This window comes from Harpia harpyja, chromosome 21 (genome assembly GCF_026419915.1).
Source record: "Harpia harpyja isolate bHarHar1 chromosome 21, bHarHar1 primary haplotype, whole genome shotgun sequence".
Classification (NCBI taxonomy): domain Eukaryota; kingdom Metazoa; phylum Chordata; class Aves; order Accipitriformes; family Accipitridae; genus Harpia; species Harpia harpyja.
The window spans coordinates 2128146-2149392 of NC_068960.1; the positions used below are offsets into that span (position 1 = coordinate 2128146).

General features: G+C 54.1%; 3 protein-coding genes across 11 annotated transcripts; 2 read left to right on the forward strand and 1 right to left on the reverse strand.

Annotated features, from left to right (window-relative positions):
- Window positions 1-572: 572 nt before the first annotated feature.
- Window positions 573-1887, reverse strand: FAHD1 (fumarylacetoacetate hydrolase domain containing 1). The gene has a single exon (XM_052772512.1). The coding sequence runs from the start codon at window positions 1756-1758 to the stop codon at window positions 1087-1089; it is 672 nt and encodes a 223-aa protein (XP_052628472.1). The 5' UTR covers window positions 1759-1887; the 3' UTR covers window positions 573-1086.
- Window positions 1888-1965: 78 nt separating this feature from the next.
- HAGH (hydroxyacylglutathione hydrolase) lies at window positions 1966-13646 on the forward strand. Of its 9 annotated transcripts, none has more exons than XM_052772502.1 (12): window positions 2002-2092; window positions 2587-2628; window positions 4383-4413; window positions 5550-5736; window positions 5922-6103; window positions 6582-6646; window positions 7527-7644; window positions 8743-8851; window positions 9808-9911; window positions 10386-10487; window positions 10965-11044; window positions 11575-13646. In XM_052772502.1, exons 5-12 carry the CDS (start codon window positions 5999-6001, stop codon window positions 11672-11674), a joined length of 783 nt encoding a protein of 260 aa, XP_052628462.1. In that variant the 5' UTR covers window positions 2002-2092; window positions 2587-2628; window positions 4383-4413; window positions 5550-5736; window positions 5922-5998; the 3' UTR covers window positions 11675-13646. The 9 variants fall into 9 exon arrangements, with proteins under 9 accessions (XP_052628465.1, XP_052628457.1, XP_052628462.1 ...); XM_052772503.1 differs by having other exon boundaries at window positions 5550-5631; XM_052772500.1 differs by lacking the exon at window positions 5550-5736.
- Window positions 13647-14660: 1014 nt separating this feature from the next.
- HAGHL (hydroxyacylglutathione hydrolase like) lies at window positions 14661-19378 on the forward strand. Its single transcript, XM_052772753.1, has 8 exons — window positions 14661-15004; window positions 16112-16176; window positions 16263-16380; window positions 16879-16987; window positions 17175-17278; window positions 17462-17563; window positions 17649-17728; window positions 18130-19378. The coding sequence occupies exons 1-8, from the start codon at window positions 14900-14902 to the stop codon at window positions 18293-18295; spliced, it is 849 nt and encodes a 282-aa protein (XP_052628713.1). The 5' UTR covers window positions 14661-14899; the 3' UTR covers window positions 18296-19378.
- Window positions 19379-21247: the final 1869 nt, after the last annotated feature.

Below are 21247 nucleotides of genomic sequence, written 5' to 3' on the forward strand. Positions count from 1 at the left end.
AAATTAGTCAGTTCTGTGCAACCTTTGAAAATGGCAAGTTTTGATGTTTGTGGGGGGAGGGTTTTTTTAATTATATTTTACAACTTACTGTGTCACTCCTTTGAATTGAAAGTGAACTCGCTGTCATGCAAACTGGTAGAGTGTGCTAGATCAGTTGGAGTTTGGAAACGGGAAAAGTTATGCAGCATGGCTTTTTAACAGCTGGAAATAGTTAAAAACTTCACCGTTGCACTGCACTGTATAAGTAATGGCAATTGCTGCAGTTAGATTTCTATTAAAAATATATTTAAATCAGTAAAAGTAAAGACAAGTTTACTGGTTATCTTTACCAATGAGCTGCTTTATTCTTGATCTTTGGTATTATTTTACTTTTAGAAGCATATTTAAAGCTCAGGTTTAGGAAAAAATATATGCCAAGCATCTGGCATACTTCCTGCTGCATTACACCCCTTGGGTGTGGGAGGGAAAGCAACTCTCATTTAATTTGTACATTTGAAAAACGCACGGAGGAATCGTGAAACTAATCTAAAAAGCAAACATCTTTTTATTGTAGAATACCCCAAGGATAGAAATTCTTTCTGATGCTGTAATTCTTGATTTACTGTTACACATACATCTTTGATTTTATATAGATAGCATGGGTGAGCCTTAGCTCCTACATCACCATTCTAATGGTTTAATTTTTAGACTTTTATTTTAAGGCAATACATTGGCAAAGCCCAAAGCATCAGTAGGACAGAAGAGCACACACAGTGACAGCCAGCGCCGCTTCCTTCCCGGCTGTCCGGCACACCGTCTCCATTGGCATTTCCAAGGTACGGTTAAGGTATTAACCACCTGCCCCAAGCTGGGTTGGACTCCGGGTTCACAGCCCCAGAGGAGGCTGAAGCCTCCACGGGAATGGGGCTGTTTCAGTCAAATGCCTTTCAAGCGCATGGGTTACATGTCTTTGATGCATGACAGCCTGTTAGACGCTTGGGCCATGTAAGCGTTTAACGTACAGGACGGCTTGGGTGTCTCTTTGTTCACCAGATGTTCCCAGAAGAGCCTCTTCCTTCGCAGACAGGGTCCCAGCCAGGCTCCCAGTTAGGATCTACGCGTTTGCTGCACCACCTTAAACCGCATAGAGAGGACATCTCTTATCCCAGCCTCTATCTCATCGTCGGCCTGCACAGACCCGACTCCTTTGGGAGACCCCGTCAGAATCAAGTCCCCTTCTTCCAGGGTGAGTATTTCGCTGATGTAGCTGATCAGGTAAGGGATAGAGAAGATCATCGAGGAGGTCTCCCCCTCCTGCCTCAGCTTTCCGTTCACCTTGAGCCAGATCTTCAGCTTGTGAGGGTCTGGAATCTTCTCCTTAGGCACAAAGTCACTGACCGGGCATGACGAACTGAAGCCCTTGGCCAGGGTCCAGGGCAGACCCTTCTTTTTACACTCCTCCTGGGTGTCCCTGGCCGTCATGTCCAAGCAGAGGGCATAGCCCGCCACGTGCTCCATGGCGGCCTCCTGGGCCACAGCCCGGGCTCTCTTCCCGATCACCACCCCCAGCTCCACTTCGTGGTGCAGGTTGTTGCAGTAGTAGGGCCGGCGGATGGGCGAGCCTTCCCGCACGTAGGCTGAGGAAGGCTTGAGGAAGAAGATGGGCTCCCGGGGCGGCACGCTCCCCATCTCCTTGGCGTGCTCGGCGTAGTTGCGCCCCACGCAGACGATGTTCTTGCCCCACTCCCAGAAGCGGGACAGCGGTTTGGAGGAGGCCATGCCCGCGGCGGGTCTCCTTCTCCGGGGACCGCGGGCGCCCTTGGGGTGTCCTTGCCGGGCCCGGAGCCGCGCCGCCGCCTCTCCTCCGCCGCCCTCTCCTTCCTGCCTGCTCCCTGCCCGCCGCGGATTGCCCAGGCCAGCCGTCCGCCCTCCCGCCTCCCTACCCGGGTTAGCAAATCGCCCGGCCCGGGCGTGCCGAGCGGCAGCGGGGAGGGAAGGAGGGGGCCGGCCGGGCGCAGCGCCGCCCCCGCCGCACGCCGGGCCGGGGCCGGGGCCGGGGCCGTGCCGGCTGCCGCCCGCCTCCCCGGGGCCGGCCGCAGGGCGGGGAGCAAAGGTAACCGGGCCGGGCCTGGGCACCGGGCGGGGCGCGGCGCACCATGCTCGGCGGGGGCTGGCGGGGCTTCGGCACCGCCCTGGCAGCTGGGGCCCTGCTCCGAGCCGGTACGTGGGGAGGGCGGGCGAGCCGGTAGGACCCGCCGGGCCGGGCAGCGCCTCCAGGGCGGCCGGGCCGCGGTGCGGGGGGGGTGTCGGGGCGTGGGGAGCGGTGGGATGTCCCCCTTGCAGCGGGGCTGGGGTCTGTGCAGTGACCTCCTTGCAGCCGGTACCGGGGCGGGGGGGACGTGCGATGTCCCCCCCCCCTCCCTTGCAGCAGGGACCGAGCAGGGGGCTGCGCTGTGCCCCCGTACAGCCGGGACCCGCAGGGAGCTGGGCGGCTGCAGGCACCCGGCCGTGGGTGGCCGGCCCTGGGGCTCAGCCCGCCTGGCAGCAGGTCCCCCGGCAAGCTCGGAAGTTTGATCGTGGTTTTTCTCTTCTCGTTTCCCGGCTCAGGGGTGCGCCGAGGTTTTTAAGCTGACTCACAGCCCCAAGTAGGTCAGTATCTGCTCAGCTGGAGCCTGTCTCTGTCGGTGGCTTTTCGCATTGATAACCCACCAGGGAGGCTCCTGCGGTGGTTTTGGGCTGCTAAAGCGCTCGTTATTGCTCTGGGAGGAGGGCTTGGGGGACTGGGGCTGGCATTTAAACTGGATTTGGTGAATGGCAGACTTTATTGGCAATGTAAACAAAAAACCAAAAGCAAAACTGTGTAAGCTCTGGATTTAAATTTAGGGCCCAAGTTCTGAAAGCGTCTCCTTGAGCTAGAGCTTGGGCTTTAGTTTCACAGCGTCTCTGGAGAGTCTTTCCAGAGGTCTTTTGCATCACTCCCATTTTAAGACCTGGCCTAAATGAGCGAGAATCCACTGGAGTTAACTGCCAGACTTGGAAACCCTGATGCTATCTTGGGAACAAGTATGTCCAACCCAGTAACCAGCAGCTCCTGAGTTCCCCAGGTTGCAGGGTGGGTGCTGCACTTTCCATGCAGGCTTTGCTCTACCAGTGGGTGGGTGCGTGCCCTGCCCACGCTGGCTGGAGCTGGCTGTGCCGCTGGCAGCGTGTGCCAGGTGGGCAAGTCGAGTGGGAGTGGGTGTTGCCCTGGGTTTGTGGACCAACTCACTTGGTATTGTGTGGAGCCACAAACTCGCTGGGTATCCATAAAATATCTGCGTGCAGAGTATGTAAAGTGAATGTAGTGTTTCTTATGAGGCAATGCAGGGATGTTCATCTGGCTATGTGCGTGCAGTCATTTTTGAGTGACAGCCATGTTTGAAATAGGAATTTTCCACTGTTTTCTGTAATAAAAAGAATAAAACAAAATGCTATGGAGAAAATGTACGAAGCACCCCTTTTCTGAGAAAACCTTTTTTACACTGTGCTGCTGCCTGCTTGCCTTCAGACTCCAGCATGTATGCATTTATGTGATAATGTTAACGCTTCCCATCTGCGAACCCTTTCCTCTTGGCGACTCAAGCTGCACTAACAAACTGTTCCAGAAAGCCGAAGCGTGTGATTCAAAGGCTGCTGCTGTTCTGCTCTCCCCAGTCCTCTCTGCTTTAGGCATGAAGTCAGGAGGGATGCGTTACAAAACTGAGCAAAAATGAAGTCATTGGGCATTAATTTTGGAGCAGACCGGCATGCGTTACAGTGATCCTGAAACGATCTGTGTTAGTGCTGGGCCAGGGCAGGGGTTACCTATTGCCTGGGGAGCTTCTTTGAGCACAACTGGGGCCGAGAACGCCCTTCTCGTAAGAGCAGCGCTGGGCGTGCGTGAGAGCGCTTCTGGTCTGCTCGCCGAGTGGGCAGGCTGGAAAGGTGCAGCTTAGCTGCAGATGGGAATTCAGAATGAGTTTCATACTTCATGGATGTTTTCTCATTCCTTTGTTTAAATTACATTTTAGAAAACGTTTCCTTATGTGGTGTAGCTTGTTTGTTTTGTAAGAATTGTGAATTAAACATGCAAAGAGACTTTGGGATTATGGCCAAGGTTAGAAATGGTTCATAGGAAGAAAGCATTTTAAGTATGTGAATAATTCCTTTGACTTGAAGTTAAGGCTGTGTTTTCTTTTGTTTGTTTTGTTTTTTCTTCCAGTTAGTGTCTAGTATGCAAGCAAACATGCAGTATATATAGCTCTTGTGACTGATAGCATCCAAAGTGCTTCATGTTAGGGAGCAGTTAAAGAGCAATTGATTTTTTTTTTTCTTTTTCCCTATCAAGGAGTAGTAAGGGTTTTGTTTTGTTCTTTTTTTGAAAGGACTCTTCTGCTCCAGAGGAACACTTGGCAGGTATGGATACTTTCCTCAATACTACATGCCTTCACCGTCAAACACCCAGTGCATGCCTACACTGTCATGCCTTGGGGTTTTCTCTGCAGCACTGTGTTTAATTTTACTACCATCTCCCGTCCTTACCTCCCTTCCCTCATAAGCAAGTGAGATGGTGGAGGTAGAAGGGGGGAAGAAGTTCTGGGCAGGACAGTTGTACCAGAGGGGCCTTACAGGTCCCACTGCCCTGGTGCTGGGTGTGCAGCAGCAGCTGCATGCCCCAGTCAGAACTTGGAATGGGATTTTGCAGCCTTGTTGGCCCCGTCGGTCTGTGGAGCTGCAGGGTGGGGGCTGTCCATGTTGGCTGGAGCCAGTCTGTGGGGCCTCTTCTCTCTAAAGCAGGCTCTTATCAGGCATGGGCAGGACTGACCTGTTTTGGGAGACTGGGGCAGGTTGATTAGGAGTGTGGTGACCCCTCCCTTTGGCACTGGTGGAGGTGACCAAGCACTGAGCATCGGGAGCCTTAGGGAGAGAGTCGGTGGTACAAAATGAAACAGCAGCTGAGCCAGCACAGTTCAGACCAACGCAGTCACGTTCAGTGGCATGCGATGGCCTTGGGCATTAAGACAACTGATTTCTGACTTGCAGAGACTGATGCTTCTTTCCCTGCACGTGTATGGACCCAGGCCTGAATTGCAGTGCCCCAGCAGTGGAAGACCTTGTCCTCTTTGTTTCCTTTCCTTTTTTTTATGGCAGAGCCTCTTAGGGCTTGGTTGTTTCTTAAGAACCGCGTATCTGTGAATTGAACAGTGGAGCCTGGGTTATTTACATCTGGAATGAGATTTTCTTCTTGGATCTGATTAAACATTTAACCAAAAGCAAATAGGGGGAAGCACTGCTGTTGCATCAAGGTAGCCTGTGAGTCAGAAACCTGCCCACGGTGTACGCCTGGTACCTGGCCAGGTGGGGAGCCTTGCCTTCCATGCAGAGAGCCTGTCTTCTCTCTATGCACTGTGCAGGATGCGATTTCCCCAAGTAACAAACCAGATGTTTCTGTTGTAGCAGTGTGTGTATTTCTGTATTTCTCTTTTTTTTTTTTTTCCCCTCCTTTTTTGTCTTTTGGCTGTAACATGGCCTTTTGTGCTTTTTTTGCAAAGTCACTGTCCCAGGCTGACCTTTGTCCAGCTGTTCCCTCTCTGTTCTGCCTTCCTGCCCCTTGAAATCTTCTCTCCAATCAAGGTACAGCGCTTTCCCTGCATGAGCACATCTCTGGGAGCAAAGTGTCCTGTCCCTCTTCGGTGCAGCTGCAGGGCACCAAGAGCCTCCCGTGCTGTGGGACACAAGGTGACACAGCCAGGCACTAAGGCTTTGTCCCGTGGTGGCCTCTCTCTTCTTCCTCTGAAGGAGGCATGTTGGGCTGTCCATACCCTTCCTTCTCTGGGGCCATGGGCTGGGGGACCTGCTGTGTTCTGTCCCACTTGTTCCCCTCCCTAGGCTAACCTGAGGTTTGACTGTTTTGTGGTCCCCAGGTCCAGCACAGCTGCGAGCTGTCTTCCTGCACACGGAGCACGAGCGGAGGAAGTCGAAGACGGTCACACAAGCCGACATGAAGGTGGAATTACTCCCAGCCCTCACAGACAACTACATGTACCTCCTCATTGATGAGGAAACGAAGGAAGCTGCCATAGTTGATCCTGTGCAGCCCCAGAAGGTAATGCTGTCTGCTGCCCTTGTGAGCAGGGCGCTCACTGCTGCGGGTCTGGGAGATCCTTCCAGGTTGCCACATCCACGAGAGAATTAGTCATACACTGACTCAGGCGTGGGGGAAAGGCAGGAAATACTGGCCATGCATAGGTACGGGCAGGGCTTCGCAGGCAGTCTACTTCTGGGCTCAGGCAGCTTGTCCCTGACTTGAAGGGTTATTGACCTGATTTTGGTTTTTGCCCTTAGTTTGATGTAGTGCAGGAAAGAGGAAATGGGTCTGAGGGCTCAGTCACGGCTAGCTGGATCAGAGACCATGTGTCCTGACCTGTAACTACGACTCGGCAAAGGATGAGCTCTCTGCAGAGTTGTTGGTGTGGTGCTCTCGAACCTTGGAGCAGTTGTGTCCAGGTTACACCAGGCACCAGGTGTGCTGTTAAGTCGTTTCACGTAAGTTGTAATGCTCTTGCTGTGCCCTGTGCCTGCAGGTTTTGGATGCAGTCAAAAAGCATGGCGTGAAGCTGACCACTGTCCTGACCACACATCATCACTGGTAACTATCTGCTCTAGTGGGATCTCTCTTCCCTCTGCATAAACACAAGCAGTCAAGAATTGTTGCTTTTCTGGATCAAGTTGGTCTTCTCTAAGCAGGGGCTTAGATGTGAGGAGAAAGATCAGAGCTCAGGAAGTGTTCCCTTGGGCTTGCTATGACCAGATGCGTTGTCTAGACTGCAAGCTCTGTGGGTCAGTGCCTTTAACCTTTAAAATGCTGACTTCTTCCAGGTGGCCAGTGAATAAATGCGTGTGAAGGTAGCTGTGGAGTGTGGGAGGGAGCACGCTCACACTGAAGTGCTAGCACATGCCTGTAAGGCGTGCTACTCACAGTCAGCACTTGTGGGAGGATTACCTGCATTGCAGATTAACTCTGCCAGGGACATAAAGATGAATGTTCCGCTCTAGCAGTTTTGCAGTGCTGAACCTGAGTAACCTCTCCTGTGGGTCATAGTGGAGCCGTCTCTGTGGCTGGAGAGCCAACCCTGATCTGCCAGGATCAGCACCACAGGTGAATGCTGAGCTGTTTGGACATCTGTGTGCCTGCTCCACGGTGTCTTGGGGGACACTGAATTACACATATCCCAGTTATCCCAATCTCTTCCTGCCCTAGTTACTGGAGAGTTGACCGTGAGCCCCTCAGGCTGGCGTTTCCCAGCTAGGTATGAACCTGTGGGGGGGTTGTTCCTCCCTCTCACTGCCCTAGTTACTGGAGAAATTGTCTCCACTTGTGTTGATGTGGCATATCCTTTGATATGAGGACAGTGTTAGAGACTGGGACACTAGTTGATTAGAAATGATCACTTTGAGGTTACCATTGCAATATGAGTTACCATAAATTTGTCTTCATCTCTGCCCAAACCATTTTTCTGACTTTCCAGGGACCATGCTGGAGGAAATGAGAAGCTTGTAAAGATGGAGACGGGGTTGCGTGTGTATGGGGGAGACAGCAGAGTTGGAGCACTGACACAGAAAGTGTCTCACCTTACATCACTCAAGGTAAAGGGAGTGAGCTGCAGGACTTGGTTGGGGGCATCTCCCGTTTATGTCACAGCTTTAGAGCTGGACCGGTGTGGTCCAACTTGAGTTAATATTGTGGTCACAGCTCTTTTACCTTTTAACATCTCTTGGATGTGGTTGATAGTTTAAGTACAGCTTTCACCCTTTTCTAGCCCTGTGAACCATAACCCCTCTGTCTTGTTTTGGCCGGTGATACTTCTTCATTGATGAGAACATTGGCATGGCTCAGACACCTGCGTTGCCTGGGGCGTGCTGGGTGTCCATGTGCTCCGTGACAGCTACCTTAACTGGGGTGGTCAGGACAGATGTGTGGAAGGACAGGGCTTGCTTGTGCTCTGCTTAGAGCCTAGTTAGCACCGAACAAATGCAAGTGGTCCTCTCTGAATGAAGGCTGGAATACAGGGTGAAGAGAAAGTGGGCTGGCAGCGCTAGCTGTCTGCATTGCTTTTCCAGAGCTAAAGCAGCAAACCTTGTTGGTACCTAGCTGTTTGTTTACAGATGAACTGGCAGATGACATAAACTGCTGTGAAATGTGCGGGCTGGTATGAATATCACTGCTAGTCCTGCGGTGCACCTTTGGGGGGGGACAGCAGCAAAGAAGGGAGAACAGAAATACATGGGAAGGTGTGCAAATCAGGGCTGTGGGGGAAACATCCCCTTGGCCTCATGAATGTGTTTAATCCTTCCCTTTTCGTGAGTGTCATCCACTTCTTCCCTTCAGCTTCATTTTTGTTTGGAGCTTTTTACACTTGATTAACTTTGTTTAGGATTTTGTGTTGCTCTGGATCTGTTTGTTCTTGCTGCCAACCAGACGCTGAGTCACTCTGCATGTAAATGAAAGAATCTGGTGGTTCTCTTTGTCCCAACACCTGCTAGGAGGAAACAGCTCCCTTCCAAGTCCCTGCCATAAAACCCTCTTGCTGGACTCTCGCAGGAGCAGAGCTGATGTTTAGTGGCCAGCTGTGTGAGGATTTGCCTGTAGGACTACTAGACCATTGTAATAGTTGCAATTCTTTTCTAACCATACAAATGCTAGCAAACAGTAGCTTAAGCTCTAGTCTTCTGCCTTCTTCTCAGGTGGGATCTCTTAATGTGAAATGCCTCTGTACGCCGTGTCACACTTCTGGACACATCTGTTATTATGTGACTAAGCCAAATAGCTCCGAGCCACCTGCTGTTTTTACAGGTGAGGAGTTGGGAGGTTACATTGCCGGCAGTCTGTGTTGCAAAGGAATAAGTTACCCCTCTGCCTGTGTGCTCCTGACTCTGGATGTGCATTCATCCCTTGCTGCCAGTGCAGCTGGTTAACATCGACATCTTACCCCCTTACCAAGTGCTACCAAGTAGCAATTGTAGATGAAGCTGGTGAAACCCCTCTGGGTTTGTAAGCCATTGCTGGACACCCTGCAAGCAACATCAAGAGTGATCCCTGGAGGAGTCCTACATCTAGCATTTTCTTCCTTGAAACAAGAGCTGTTGGTTTGCTGTCTCAGGCCAAACTGTGGCTGATACCAAAACCCATTGCTTTTCCATATATCTGTACTCATGTCTGTAACAAAACTGAGAGAAGAGAAAATAAGGGAGTAAGAGAGGGCTGGTGCTCCATCTCTGGTAGCCAGGTTCTGGATCCTGTTTTGGAGAGTAGGGTTCCCCCTTCCCTGAGACTGCACCCAGTCTCCCCAGACTGCCATGTCATCCCTCTCCTGACGGGTGTTCTCCAGAGCTTTCACCAGCTGCTGCATGGAAGAAGTAATGGCTTAAGCAAGATTTTAGGGAGCACTGGGGAGAAAATGCAGAGGTGACTCATCTTTGTTGAACTTCATAGCAAAGAGAACAAGTGTTCCTTGTCCACTCTAGAAAGGACGAGAGGGGACAGCAGACTGCCCACAGGTAGGGAAGTGCTGGCATGGTTTGCCTGGTGAAGCTGTGGGGTTTCCTGCAATTAGAAGTTGCGTTTGCCGCGTGGATTTATGTAGCACTGAGCCCGTATGGGGCAGCGGTGTAGCCTGGCGCTCTCTGTGCCTTCTGCTGAGCTGCAGGCAGGACAGCAATGGCAGGACTGAGACCTCGGGGACCGTGTGCTCACGCTTTGGTGTGAGGAGACTTGTCTGGTCCTGATGCCGTGTCACGACTCCCTTGCAGGTGACACGCTCTTTGTGGCTGGTTGCGGGAAATTCTTCGAGGGAACCCCGGAGGAAATGTACAGAGCGCTGATTGAGATTTTGGGCAGCTTGGACCCCAAAACGGTATGAGCCTCTCCTTTTGTGCTAGTAAGTTAACCAGCCAGAAACTACTACAGACATCAAAGAAACTATCTTCCTAATAATACTGTTGTGCAAAGAGAGAATTTCTCATGTGTTGAAGGAATGAATGCTTACATCAGGAATTGTCTTTGATGCTGAATAGCTGGAGTTGTCTGGGAAGGAAATACCTGCCCCAAATATGTTTGTGCTTTGTGGGGAAAGAGTAGGGGCTGCTTATTAAAGGCTAGCGAGCTGGGATGCCTGGGCTCTTTCATCAGGCTTGCTGCTAAATTGGCAGATAGTACTGGCTGATAACTCCTGGCACTGCTCCTGTGCATGTCTCCAGTGGAGAGTGTCGTGTGTCCTGGAGGGCTGACTCTGTTGTTCCTGCTGTGCCATAACATCGATGATGGTACCTGACACTCTACCTTTGTACCTTTAGAGTTACCCGGTGTCACTCTTCCTTTCTCTTCCTAGAAAGTTTACTGCGGTCACGAATACACAATCAACAATCTCAAGTTTGCTCGACACGTTGAACCCACTAATGTCGCTATCCAGGAAAAGCTTGCTTGGGCCAAGGTAAGCTGGTTCATCCTTTGGCTAGACTTGATGCTTTCATGGAGGCAGAGCCTCTCTGAGGAGGTAGAGGAGAGAAGACAGCGTTGGGGAGAAAGAGAGGCTGAGGGAAGGGAGTTAAGAGTCAGAAGCTGCAATATGTTGTGCATCCAGGGGAGCGACGTGTTGGGGAGCACGGTTTGTATGTGGCCCAGAGAAGATGGTTTGCTGCCTGGTGGAGATGTGACCCTCCCTGGAAACTTCTTGGTATAATTACAGGCTGATGTCCACGTCTGTCTGGGAGGGTCAGCTCTGTCCCAAGTCTCTCTGTGTGTGTCTCAGTGCTTGTCTGTCCGGCTGTGCGCATGGCCCTGGGAAGGGCCTGGCCTGAGGAGAGCTCAGGCAGTTAGGTGCAGCACTGAGCCTGCGTGGTTCCTATACAGGACATTTCTTGTTCACCAAAACATTCCTCATTAAGCAGAAATCTCTCCCTTGTTACAGGCAAAGTATGACAGTGGTGAGCCAACCATACCTTCCACCATTGCAGAAGAGTTTACATACAACCCCTTCATGCGAGTGAGGTATGGAGGAGGAGATGTGGGTGTAGGAGTGGTCCTTGTGTTTGGAGGGGGGATGTGGGAAGGAGGAGGTCTCCAAAGAAATAGCTGTAAGTGGGGATTGCTCTCCTGCCTCGCATATTCCTGTTCTGAGGCCTTCAAGACTCTCCTTAAAATATACTCGCTGTCCTAGCAGAAGCTTGCCGCAGTGAAACTTGAAGGGTTGTGGTGAGCATCTTTGCCAGTGCTGAAGTCCCTGACTCAGGAGACAGAACAAGCTTCATTGTGTAATTACGTTCCTTCATCAAGCAGAGTTTGGCAGACAGGCGCAGCAAAAGATGCTGTTCAAGGAGTAAGAGTGTTTGCAATTTCCTCTTGCCAATGAGCGTTTAAACCAAGGGAGGTGATAAGCCTGTGCCAAAGCCCTGAGTCTTTGATCTTCAGCTGTAACATTTCCCCTTGATGCCGGTGAAACATGATAGTAGTGACTTCATATATAAGATTTTTATCTTTCAGTCTTTGCATTTGCTGTCCCTGGTGTTCCCTTCTGGCAGGGAGAAGACGGTTCAGCAGCATGCAGGGGAGACTGACCCCATCCGAACAATGGGGGCCATCAGAAAAGAGAAGGATAACTTCCGAGTCCCGAAGGATTGAGCACTCTGCCTGGATCACTTTAATGTCAGTTTAAGTGTAATTTAGACTATTCAGATGTTTTAGGAGTTGAACCTTCTGTTGTGGTTGAGACAGTCATATTTAGGTTTTTATTTTGTTTTAATTAAGGAAAAAAAAAAGCACTTTGTCCTTGTTGAGATGTTCTACAGCATATTTATATTATGATGAAGAATATTTATCCTTCTGTTGTTGGCTCTCAAACTGTCACATGTCACATGCAGATCATTTTACAAGTGTCGGTACGTGGCTCAGAGTCTGGGGTGGGGAAGGGTCAAACCTTGAGGTCTAAGAAAAGGCTCTTGTTACTTTTGTAGGGGCCTGAGATGAATGCAGACAGTGGGACTGGGGCCTGAGATATCTTCATTTAAAACAGAGACAAACTGCAGTAACTACATTGCCAGCTGAAGATTTGAACTTTTTGTCCATGCTGCTACTTAAACAAGCACTTCTGGGTCTGTTGCTTCTGGCTCCACTAAAACCAGTTCTCAGGGACAGACCTGCTCTGCCACTGCCAGTTCAGGGCTTAGTTTGTGAAATACGCAGGGTGGTCTGGCCCTGGGAATGGCACACGGGGACTGTCCGGCTTTTCTCTTCTCTCTGACCTTCCCTGTCGTGGACTGCAGTAACTTTTCCAGGCAGCATGCTGGCTTAGAGATTGCACTGTTGCTTATACCCTTTCTCTCTTAACTTAAGCCTGTTTGCATGTACCTGCTTACTGCTCTTAAGTGTGATCTGTATGTTAACTTGTATTAGTACCACACAAACGAAGAAGGGATTTGTCTGCTGGTTCAAAATCCTGAGAACTTACCTAGTGACTAACTGCATGTCTAACAGATCGTCCAACAGATGCCTTGCTGCCGATAGCCAGAACAGCGGCTTTGTACCTTGCTGTGAGTAACGTGGCGAAGGAGCATTTATTAGCCGGGTGCTGTTCCCCAGAGAGGGAGCGACTGTTCTGGTGAGCACCGGCAGTAGCCGTGCTGGGCCTGGGAGACTCCAGCTTACGGGCCTGACTTACAGCGGGTGCTGTGTGCTGCTGGGGTCGATCACCCGCCCCGCAGCCCCTGCCTGGTCCAGCCTCTCTGCTGGAAAAGCCACAGAGGTCATGTTACAAATGGTGAGGGTGTCCACGTATTGCCAGATTTAAACAGGGCTCGGATCTCAGACCCCCGGAGAAACCCCATTAGCCTGGCATGTTTCTTTTCCTGGGCTGGTCCGTGGGGCTTAAAAGCCATCTCTGTTCTTGGACTAGTGCTGTATGACCCCTGATGCAGCCAGCTTGAAAACTGCAGGGAGGGAACTTCCCCTTGGGCTGTTTTCCTGATGCAGGAATAGTGTGTCGAAGTGGATGAATGGGATAAACTTTGGGGGAAAATAAATCCAGATTTTCCGTGAGTGGGTCACCTCCCTCCTGCACTTCCCATCCTCCAGCTCGGTCTTTAAACAAAAGAGATGGAGTGAAGGGTGGTAGGACCCAGCCTTGCGGGCTCGGCATCTGCGTCTTTAATGCATCTTTCTCCTAATTATATTTCCCTCCTTGTTTCTTGGTCTCAGCTGCGAACTGTAGATCTGCTCAAGTAAAAGAGATTTTCAAACAAATGTTTTGCGGCTGAAACTAAGGAAAGATTCAAACGATTTTGGTTCCAGTTTCTCCCCCTCTCCCCAGTGCATGTTGGTAATGCCACGATGGAGTCCGTAACCACGGGGGTGTCACCGCTGTAACTGTGGTCTGCTGTTCCAAACAACACGCTGAATGGCAGTGTATGAGCGGGATTTGGTGTAGCACCATTTCTTTTATTTGCTTTAAAAAGGTAAATTTTATGTAGTTCAGAAAAAAAAGTGGTACCTAAAACTTTACCGCCTCCTTAACTTGAATGCTGTGCTGCTACAATGGAGCATGACTGTACTGATGGCTGTTTGACAAACGAGCAAATAAATAACAGCTGTAAACCGAGCATTGGCGGGGCGCTCTGGAAGAAGGGGGTTTCTTTATCTCACAATTTTATTTATTTTTTTTGGTTTTGTACTAGCGATTGAAGTCAACCGACTGGAAGCGTCTTTCTACCTAATCCTGGGGGGGTGCGGGTGGCATTTTGGGATCCTCTGGGGCTTTATTCTCAAGGTCTTGTTACAACTGTATTTTCTTTTTGAAAGAAGAACGGAGCATGTTCTTTCCCGCTTTCCAGCACCATTCCCTCCTTCACAAGCGGCATTTGGGGAAACCACGGTCAATCCTGAACCGGGGCTCGTGCCCACCTGGGAAAGGAGCCGGAGCACGGCTCTGCTCCTGCCTGCCCCGCGCCTTCGGGGCTTTTTGGGCTCGAGTGGGTCGGGGGCTGTCCCTGGAGCTCTGGTTTGGGGTGTGCAGGAGAGTTTCCCGGGACCTCCCCTGCTGTGCCCGGGACTCGTCCGTCCGTTCCATCTTGCGTCGCGATGTTCCCAGCGGATGTTCCCAGCGCCTGGCGGGAGCCGGCGCCCCCCGACCCATCCCAAGGATGGGGAGAGCTTCGTCCCTCTCATCGTTGGCGGTGGGAGAAGCGGCTGTTTTTGCGACTTGCTGCGGTTTTGGGGTGCGGGGTGGGGGGAACGCCGTGTGCCCCAGCCTTCCTCCTGGTTGGGCTGCCCTCTGCCTTCAGCCTACCGCGACCTGGTCAGCCGTGGGGCCCCGCAAGTGGACGCGTGGATGCGGGGGCCCACGGTGAAATAGCGAGGGGCTGTTTCATCCCTCTGCCTCCCACCCCGGGACTGGGGGGGGGGGGGTCTCGCCCCTCCTGCTCTTGCACCGGCAGCTCCGGGAGCCGCATTGCACCGGGGCGGGGGTCGGGGGGGGGGGGGGGGAGAGGAAGGAAAGAAGCCCCCACGCACCGCACGGGGGGGCCGTGCGGGATGTCACCCCGCCCCACGCAGCGTGATCCGCCCCGCACTGCACCGGCGGGGGCGGGACGCGCCCGCCCGCTGCGGGGAGGGGCCGCGCCGGGGCCCCGGGCGGGGCCGCCCGCAGGTACCGGCCGCGTCACGCGTGGGCTCCGCCGAGGGTCGCGCTGGGGGCGACGCGGTGGGGCTGGGAAGTGGGGGGGGGGAGAGACCGCACACCCCCCCGTGTCCTCACCCCGCGACTGCCTGGGGACCGGGCCGTCCTCCTGTTTTGCTGCGTGGGGCCGGGCCCCCCCCCAACCCGTGTCCCGTGGCTGGTGCTCGTGGGGGACCATGAAGGTGAAGGTGATTTCTGTCCTGGAGGACAACTACATGTACCTGGTCATCGAGGAGAGCACCCGGGACGCCGTCGCGGTGGACGCCGCCGTCCCCAAAAGGGTGAGAGGTGCTTTCCCCCCCCCGCCCCGAGCGGCCGCAGTCCCACCATGTCCCGGGTGGGCTGCGGGGTCCCACTCGGGGGACGTGGCGGTGGCCCCAGCGTGGGGTTGGCACGCGGGGTCTTTGCACGCAGCGGGGTGCTTCCGTGGGCGCGTGGAGCGTCCCGCCGGCAGGGCTGACCCCACGGAGCAGGGGTGGGTGTGCAAGACCCCACTCCCACCCACTCACCCCTGGGCGCTGCGGGGGGGGGGGATATCCATACCCCCCAGCCCTCCCCACGCCTGAGCTGGAAGCCTTGCAGACCCCAAAACAAGCGAGAATGACCCAAAATAGAGCTTTGGAGCGCGTCTCCCACATCAAGTCCCGTTTCCCAGGAGTCGGCCTGCGGCCGTGCCGCTGGAGGCAGGCAGGGAAGGCAGCGGCCGGGGTCGCCCCTCGCCACCGTGACCCCCACGGCCCCCCTGCCTGGTGACCCCCTTTGTGCCCCCCTCAGCTGCTGCACACCGTGCAAACGCCGTCGCGGTTTTTAAGCGTTTGTTGCTGCTGACTCGGACGTTTCCTTCCTCTTTGAGGAACGTAATCAGGAGCAGCCAGAGGGTTTGTTACTAGCGATGAATTTTAAGTTGGCACTAAAAGCCTCCTGGCAGCTGAGCCGCGGGGTTGGCAGCCCTGCTCGGCCCCTCGCCGTAGCGGAGAAGCCGGGATGGGTTGCATGGCCACCGTCTCCCCACTGCGGCGGTGGCCGGCCCGTTCTGCACCTCCCTTCTTATACTGCGAAAGCACCAGCCGTAAAATGCCACCGTCCCCGTGGGAACAGCATGTTCCCATCCGCCCGCTCCGCTCTGCACGACGGGGTTGGCCGTGGGGAGCTGAGCCTTCGTCCCACCCTCATCCTCTCATTGCTCGGCAGTTGTTGTTGACTCTCTTCTCTGCCCTGGTCCACCGGGTCTCTTGCTCGCAGAGCGGTGCCATACGGGTCAGATCCTGTGCTGGGACGGGCACGGCGGGCGCCGGCTGTTCACAGCTGTGCTGTGCGGCCGTCGCAGCCGTGGTGCGTGTCGGCTCCTCTCTGCGCGCTCGCTTCCTTCTGCTCTGGGTCTGTTTCAGTTGCTGGAAATCGTCAGGAAGGAGGACGTGGTGCTCAGAGCGGTCCTCACCACCCACCACCACTGGTAAGTGCTGCCGACGCGAGCTGGGGGCCGGGGGTGTCCGTGCCCGGTGCGGGACCGGGTGCCCATTCCTTCCTCTGCTGACGCAGGGACCACGCGAGGGGCAACGAGGAGCTGGCGAGGCTCTGCCCCGGCCTGCGGGTGTACGGCGCCGATGAGCGGATCGGGGCCCTGACGCACAAGGTGACCCACGACCAGGAGCTGACGGTGCGTGGCTGTAGGACTGCAGGAGCTCAGCCCCCGCGCACGGATCCTGCCCCACGGGGCGGCCGTGGCCGGCGGGGAGCGGAGCTGGGCGATGGTGTGGTTCCCAGCGGTGCCGCACCGTGCCGGGAGCTAACGGGGTTGGTGCCTGGCCAGGGCCGTGCTCTCAGGCTTCCCACGCCCTGTGGCGGTTGCAGATCCGGCACCGTGGATTCGGGGCTGGGATGGAGCGCTGGACTGGAGGAGAAACCTCGTCCCATTCCCAGCCGGTTTAGGATTGCACTGGGGGACCCAACCCTCTCCTGGGGCTCCGCTGCTGAATGCCGTCGGAGCAGACGCGTGCAACCAGGGACTTGCCCAAACCACCGTCCCCCGGCATGTCGGTGACCTGCTGAGCTCCAGGCAGGCGATGCCGTGGGGCTTGGAGAGGTCCGTGGGGGATCTGGCTGCCTGTCGGGGCTGGGGTGACCCCAGTGGGGTCCTGACCCTCTCTCCCCGCAGTTTGGGGCCATCCGGGTGAGGTGCCTCTTCACCCCCTGCCACACCTCGGGCCATATGTGCTACTTCATGTGGGAGGACGGCTCCCCGGACGCTCCGGCTCTCTTCTCAGGTATCCCAGCCTGCCGGTGCGCACCCCGTGGGTACCGGGGACGCAGGGCAGGCTGCCTGCTTGCTGCCTGTCTCCCCCGATCTCAGCGCTCATGGGGTGAATCCAGCACCTGGGGGCTCCCGCCTAGCACCCCGTCCTTGGGAGTGGGTCCAGGGTCCCTTCTGTGCCCAGACCCCTTTCCCTGCAGGTGACACGCTGTTCGTGGGAGGCTGCGGGAAGTTCTTCGAGGGGACGGCGGAGCAGATGTACACCAACCTCACCCAAATCCTGGGGGCTTTGCCGAAGGAGACGGTGAGTGCCCCGCATCTCAGCCCCAGCCTGGGGAGGGACCCCAAAATCAGGAGGGGGATTGAGGTTGGCACCGCTCAGGAAGGAACGCCTGTCCCCGGGGCTGGGGCTGCAGCGGGACCGGGACGGGTCGGACCCGGCACCAGGCACATGCGTGATGCCGGGTGCTTCCCGCTGGTATTGCAGAAGGTGTTCTGTGGCCACGAATGCACCGTCCGAAACCTCAAGTTCGCCTTGAAAGTGGAACCGGAGAATGAAATAGTGAAGAAGAAACTCGCATGGGCTAAAGTAAGTGGCTGTGTCCCTGCCGGGGCAGGGGTAGAAGAGGTGTTGGGTGCCAGCAGGCTTTTTGACGTGTCTGGTTCCTCGGCAGCAGCGGGATGATGAGGACTTGCCCACGGTGCCCTCTACGCTGCAGGAGGAGTTCCTCTACAATCCCTTCCTGCGGGTCACGTAAGCAGCGCCGGTACCTGGGGGGTATGGAGGGCCCTGCCGCAGGTCAACCCCGATCCGAGCTGGGGGTGGGCAGACCCCAGCCTGGCTGGTCCTGCCCCCAAACTCTGCTCCCCTTTTCCCTCCAGCATCATCCCTTCTCCCGTGGCTTCATTAGCCAGTGGGAAATCCAAGCCCTGAGGGAGGTGCGGGTGCCCGGACGTGGGGTTCTGCACTGCCCAGCACGGGGTACCCGCAGACGAGCCCCCTGTGCCCCCAGCAGCCACCCGGCACAAGGATGTGACTCCCCTGTTGTCCATCCCAGCATGTGCTGGGGTCCCAGCGGGGAGGGGGGGTCCCAGCGGGGAGGGGGGGTCCCCACCCCGTCCCCCGTGGTCACAGCAGAGCTGGTCTCCTTGCAGGGAGGAGCCCTTGCAGAAGTTCACGGGCAAGACGGACCCGGTGGAGGTGCTGAGGACCCTCCGCACCGAGAAGGATAACTTCAAGAAGCCCAAGGAGCGGCCCAATCCCCAGGCCATGCTCGCGTTCGACTGGGGACTTTTCAGCCCCTTCCTCGAGAAGAAGTGAGCGGCCGCGGTGGTGGCTCCCAAAACGCAGCATCCCCATCGTGGCGGGGGCCTCCTCCCAGGGCTGCGTCTGTCTGGCTCCGACTTAACTCCCGTAAGACTCGGCAGTAGTTCCCGTCTTTAACCTGCTCGTTTTGAGGCTGCTCTGCTTCACTCCCTCCAGCGCCGTGCCTGGCTCCCCTGGCCCACGGGAGCTTTGCTGAGCGCCTGTTCCCTGGGAGAAGGGAGCGCCTGGGTGCCCTCAGCGAGCAGTTAAGCCCCCCCCGGCCGCTGGGCTGCAGTTGCTGCTGGTCAGGAGGTGTTTTGGAGGAGAGGACACCCACGCTCGCAACATTCAGGTTGGTGGGTGCGGGAGCTGCCGCCGGTCCCGCAGCCCTTCTCCTGCGGGAGCCAGGGGAGAATATGGAGAAGGTGGGGACCGCGGTGCTGTACCCCATGGAGCAGCCGGCACCCGTCAGGCTGTAAGGCTCTCCTGCCTGCAGCCCTGCCAGACCTGGGTGCTGCATCCCGCTTCCCGCAGGGTCAGCTGGAGCAGAGCTTTCCAGCAGCCCGCCGACCTCCTGCCTGGCCGGGCTGGCGGGGAAGCCCTCCTGGCTCTGCCTGCTCCGCTCCAGCCGTCCCGGTGCCCTTCTCGGGCCGAGGGCAGGCAGGGAGCTGCCCGGCTCCGCAGGCAGGGACGAGGTGCGGGGACTCGGATGCACGAGCAGAAGCCGGGAAGGGGACTGGTGTTTTCGTTGGCGTTCAGCAGTACCTACCTGGCTCCAGACCTGGGCTAACTGAAACCCTCGTTGCAGTGGGGTTTGGGTATTTTTTTTTTTTTTCCCCCCTATTTTTATAGTAGACCAATGTAGAAAAATTGCATAGGGATTTGTAACGCGGTCGCTGATGCATGGGAGCCATCCAAACCACTGAAACTGTGCAGAGTACATTCAGGTGGAGTTCAGGCCTGGAGGAAAGCGTGCTCTAATCCACCGGCTTTGTAAAATACTTTTCAAGGTGTGACAGTTTTTAGGCAGCAAACAATAACATGTTGCTATGCATCCATTGCTTCTCTCTTTTTTTTTTTTTTTTTTTTTTTACCCCCCCCCCAAGATAAAAAATTGGAAAACACTTGGCTGAAACTTATATTTACATTGCCTCGTCTTTAGAACAAGAGCTAGGGAGCAGCTGGGCCTCTTAAGCCTCTTCAGCTTGCAGCCTCCAGCCTTCAGTTTGTGCAAAATCAGTACTGTATTTTATTTTATTTGTCTGAGAAATGTGCAAAGCTTTTATTTGCAGGTGGTAGGGAGGTGCATTACCAATCAGCAAAGTAGTTTTCTTTTTTGGGGGAAAAAGTAGGGCTCGATGGTAGCTCTGTAAATAGCTGTGAAAAACCCTCTGAAGGGTCTGGGCTTGGGCAAGTCACTCCGTGCGGGACAGTCGCACACATCTCTGGTTTCTCCTTTACCTCAACGCGCAGAGCGTGTGCGACTGTCTCGGTGTTGCTGAGTTTACACCCGTTCTGTGTAGTTCAAATGAAAACGCAGAGGAGCGGGTCCTGTAATCCTTTACCATATGTTGTCATTTTAAAGAGCGCTGATTATAAATTTTATAGCTCCTAACACTGGAAGGGAGTTGATTTCAGGATCTTTCATGTGTGGACTGTGAACTGCATCTGTTACCACTGAAGCCTGGTTTGTGGCTGTTTATTCCCTTGCTAGAAACTAGACTAAGGTTTTCTTTTTTCCTTTTGTTAAGTTATAGTGTTAGAATTTACTCCCTCCCACAGGAGGGGAAGAATTAATCCTGCTGCACAAGTTGCCTCGGTACTGTCGCCTCGAAGTTACTCAGTTTAAATGTGATGGTACAGTTCATAGATGTTACCTGGGTGTTCCTCTGGCAGTGTATTTATACTGGGAGCAGAGATGCACCCGTGTGTGTTCGGGGAGGGTTCCAGAACTAGCACCGAGTTCGCTCACATTGATAGCAGCAGCATGCAGGCTGGGAGAAATTCAAGCTGTTCTCAATACCACGGCGAGAACAGAAACCTGGGAGCGTCTGTAGCAGCCGAGGTCTCGGTATGTTCTGGGCGCAGAGTCCTCTGATGGCTTTAGCCGTGTGCGTGTTGGTAACCTGGTAACTGGAGAAGAGACAAAATGCAGACACCCCCCCCCAATTGTTTAATCTACAGCTAATTTAGCTTTATTTATTTGTGCACTTCTGGCCTGACGTGCATGTTCTCAACAGAAACAGAATGTGTTTCTTTTGCACTGATGTACAGAGTTTATGGTCTCAGCACTTCAGCGTATTGGACTGACTTTACATTAGCAGTGGTATCTCTTGCTGTAGATAAAAATTTTATGGTTTAGCATAACACTGTGTGTTATAAATCTATGCATGGAAAAGGGCATTCCCTGAAACTGCCAACTTGCTTGTAAAATGAATAGGGTGGGGAGGGGGAAGCAGTGGGAGATTCTTGCCTTATGAACACTGTGAATTCACTAATTGATCTGCAACACCTGAAAAATGTAAAGCTTTTAATTAAATACATTAAAAAAACCCCGTCTTTTACACTGTTGGCTTACTTTTAACAAAGACTGGAAGAGGCTTTGAGAAGGACACAGGCAAGTACTGCCAGAGAAGCCGTTACAAGAGGCATGTCAAGGTCTGGCAGCTTTGCTTTTTGACAGCCCTAAGCTCAAGGTCAGCGGTAACTGGGTGAGGGTTATCTTTGACGAGGGTCTGGGCAAGGTTTCAATCTGGGCTAGATGCAGTAACCAGCTCCATCTGTTTGTATTGATTCTGAAGGAACAAAGCAATGTGGCAGCTTTGTTTTTAGTTTTCGTCCACTTTACTTTCTGCACTGTCCTTTCTTCCTCACATAGCAGTAACTGGAAAAAGGAGAAATATTGAAGTGATTCAATAACGCGATTCTTAAGTTCGTATTTACTTGCAGCTACAGCGGTCACAAGGA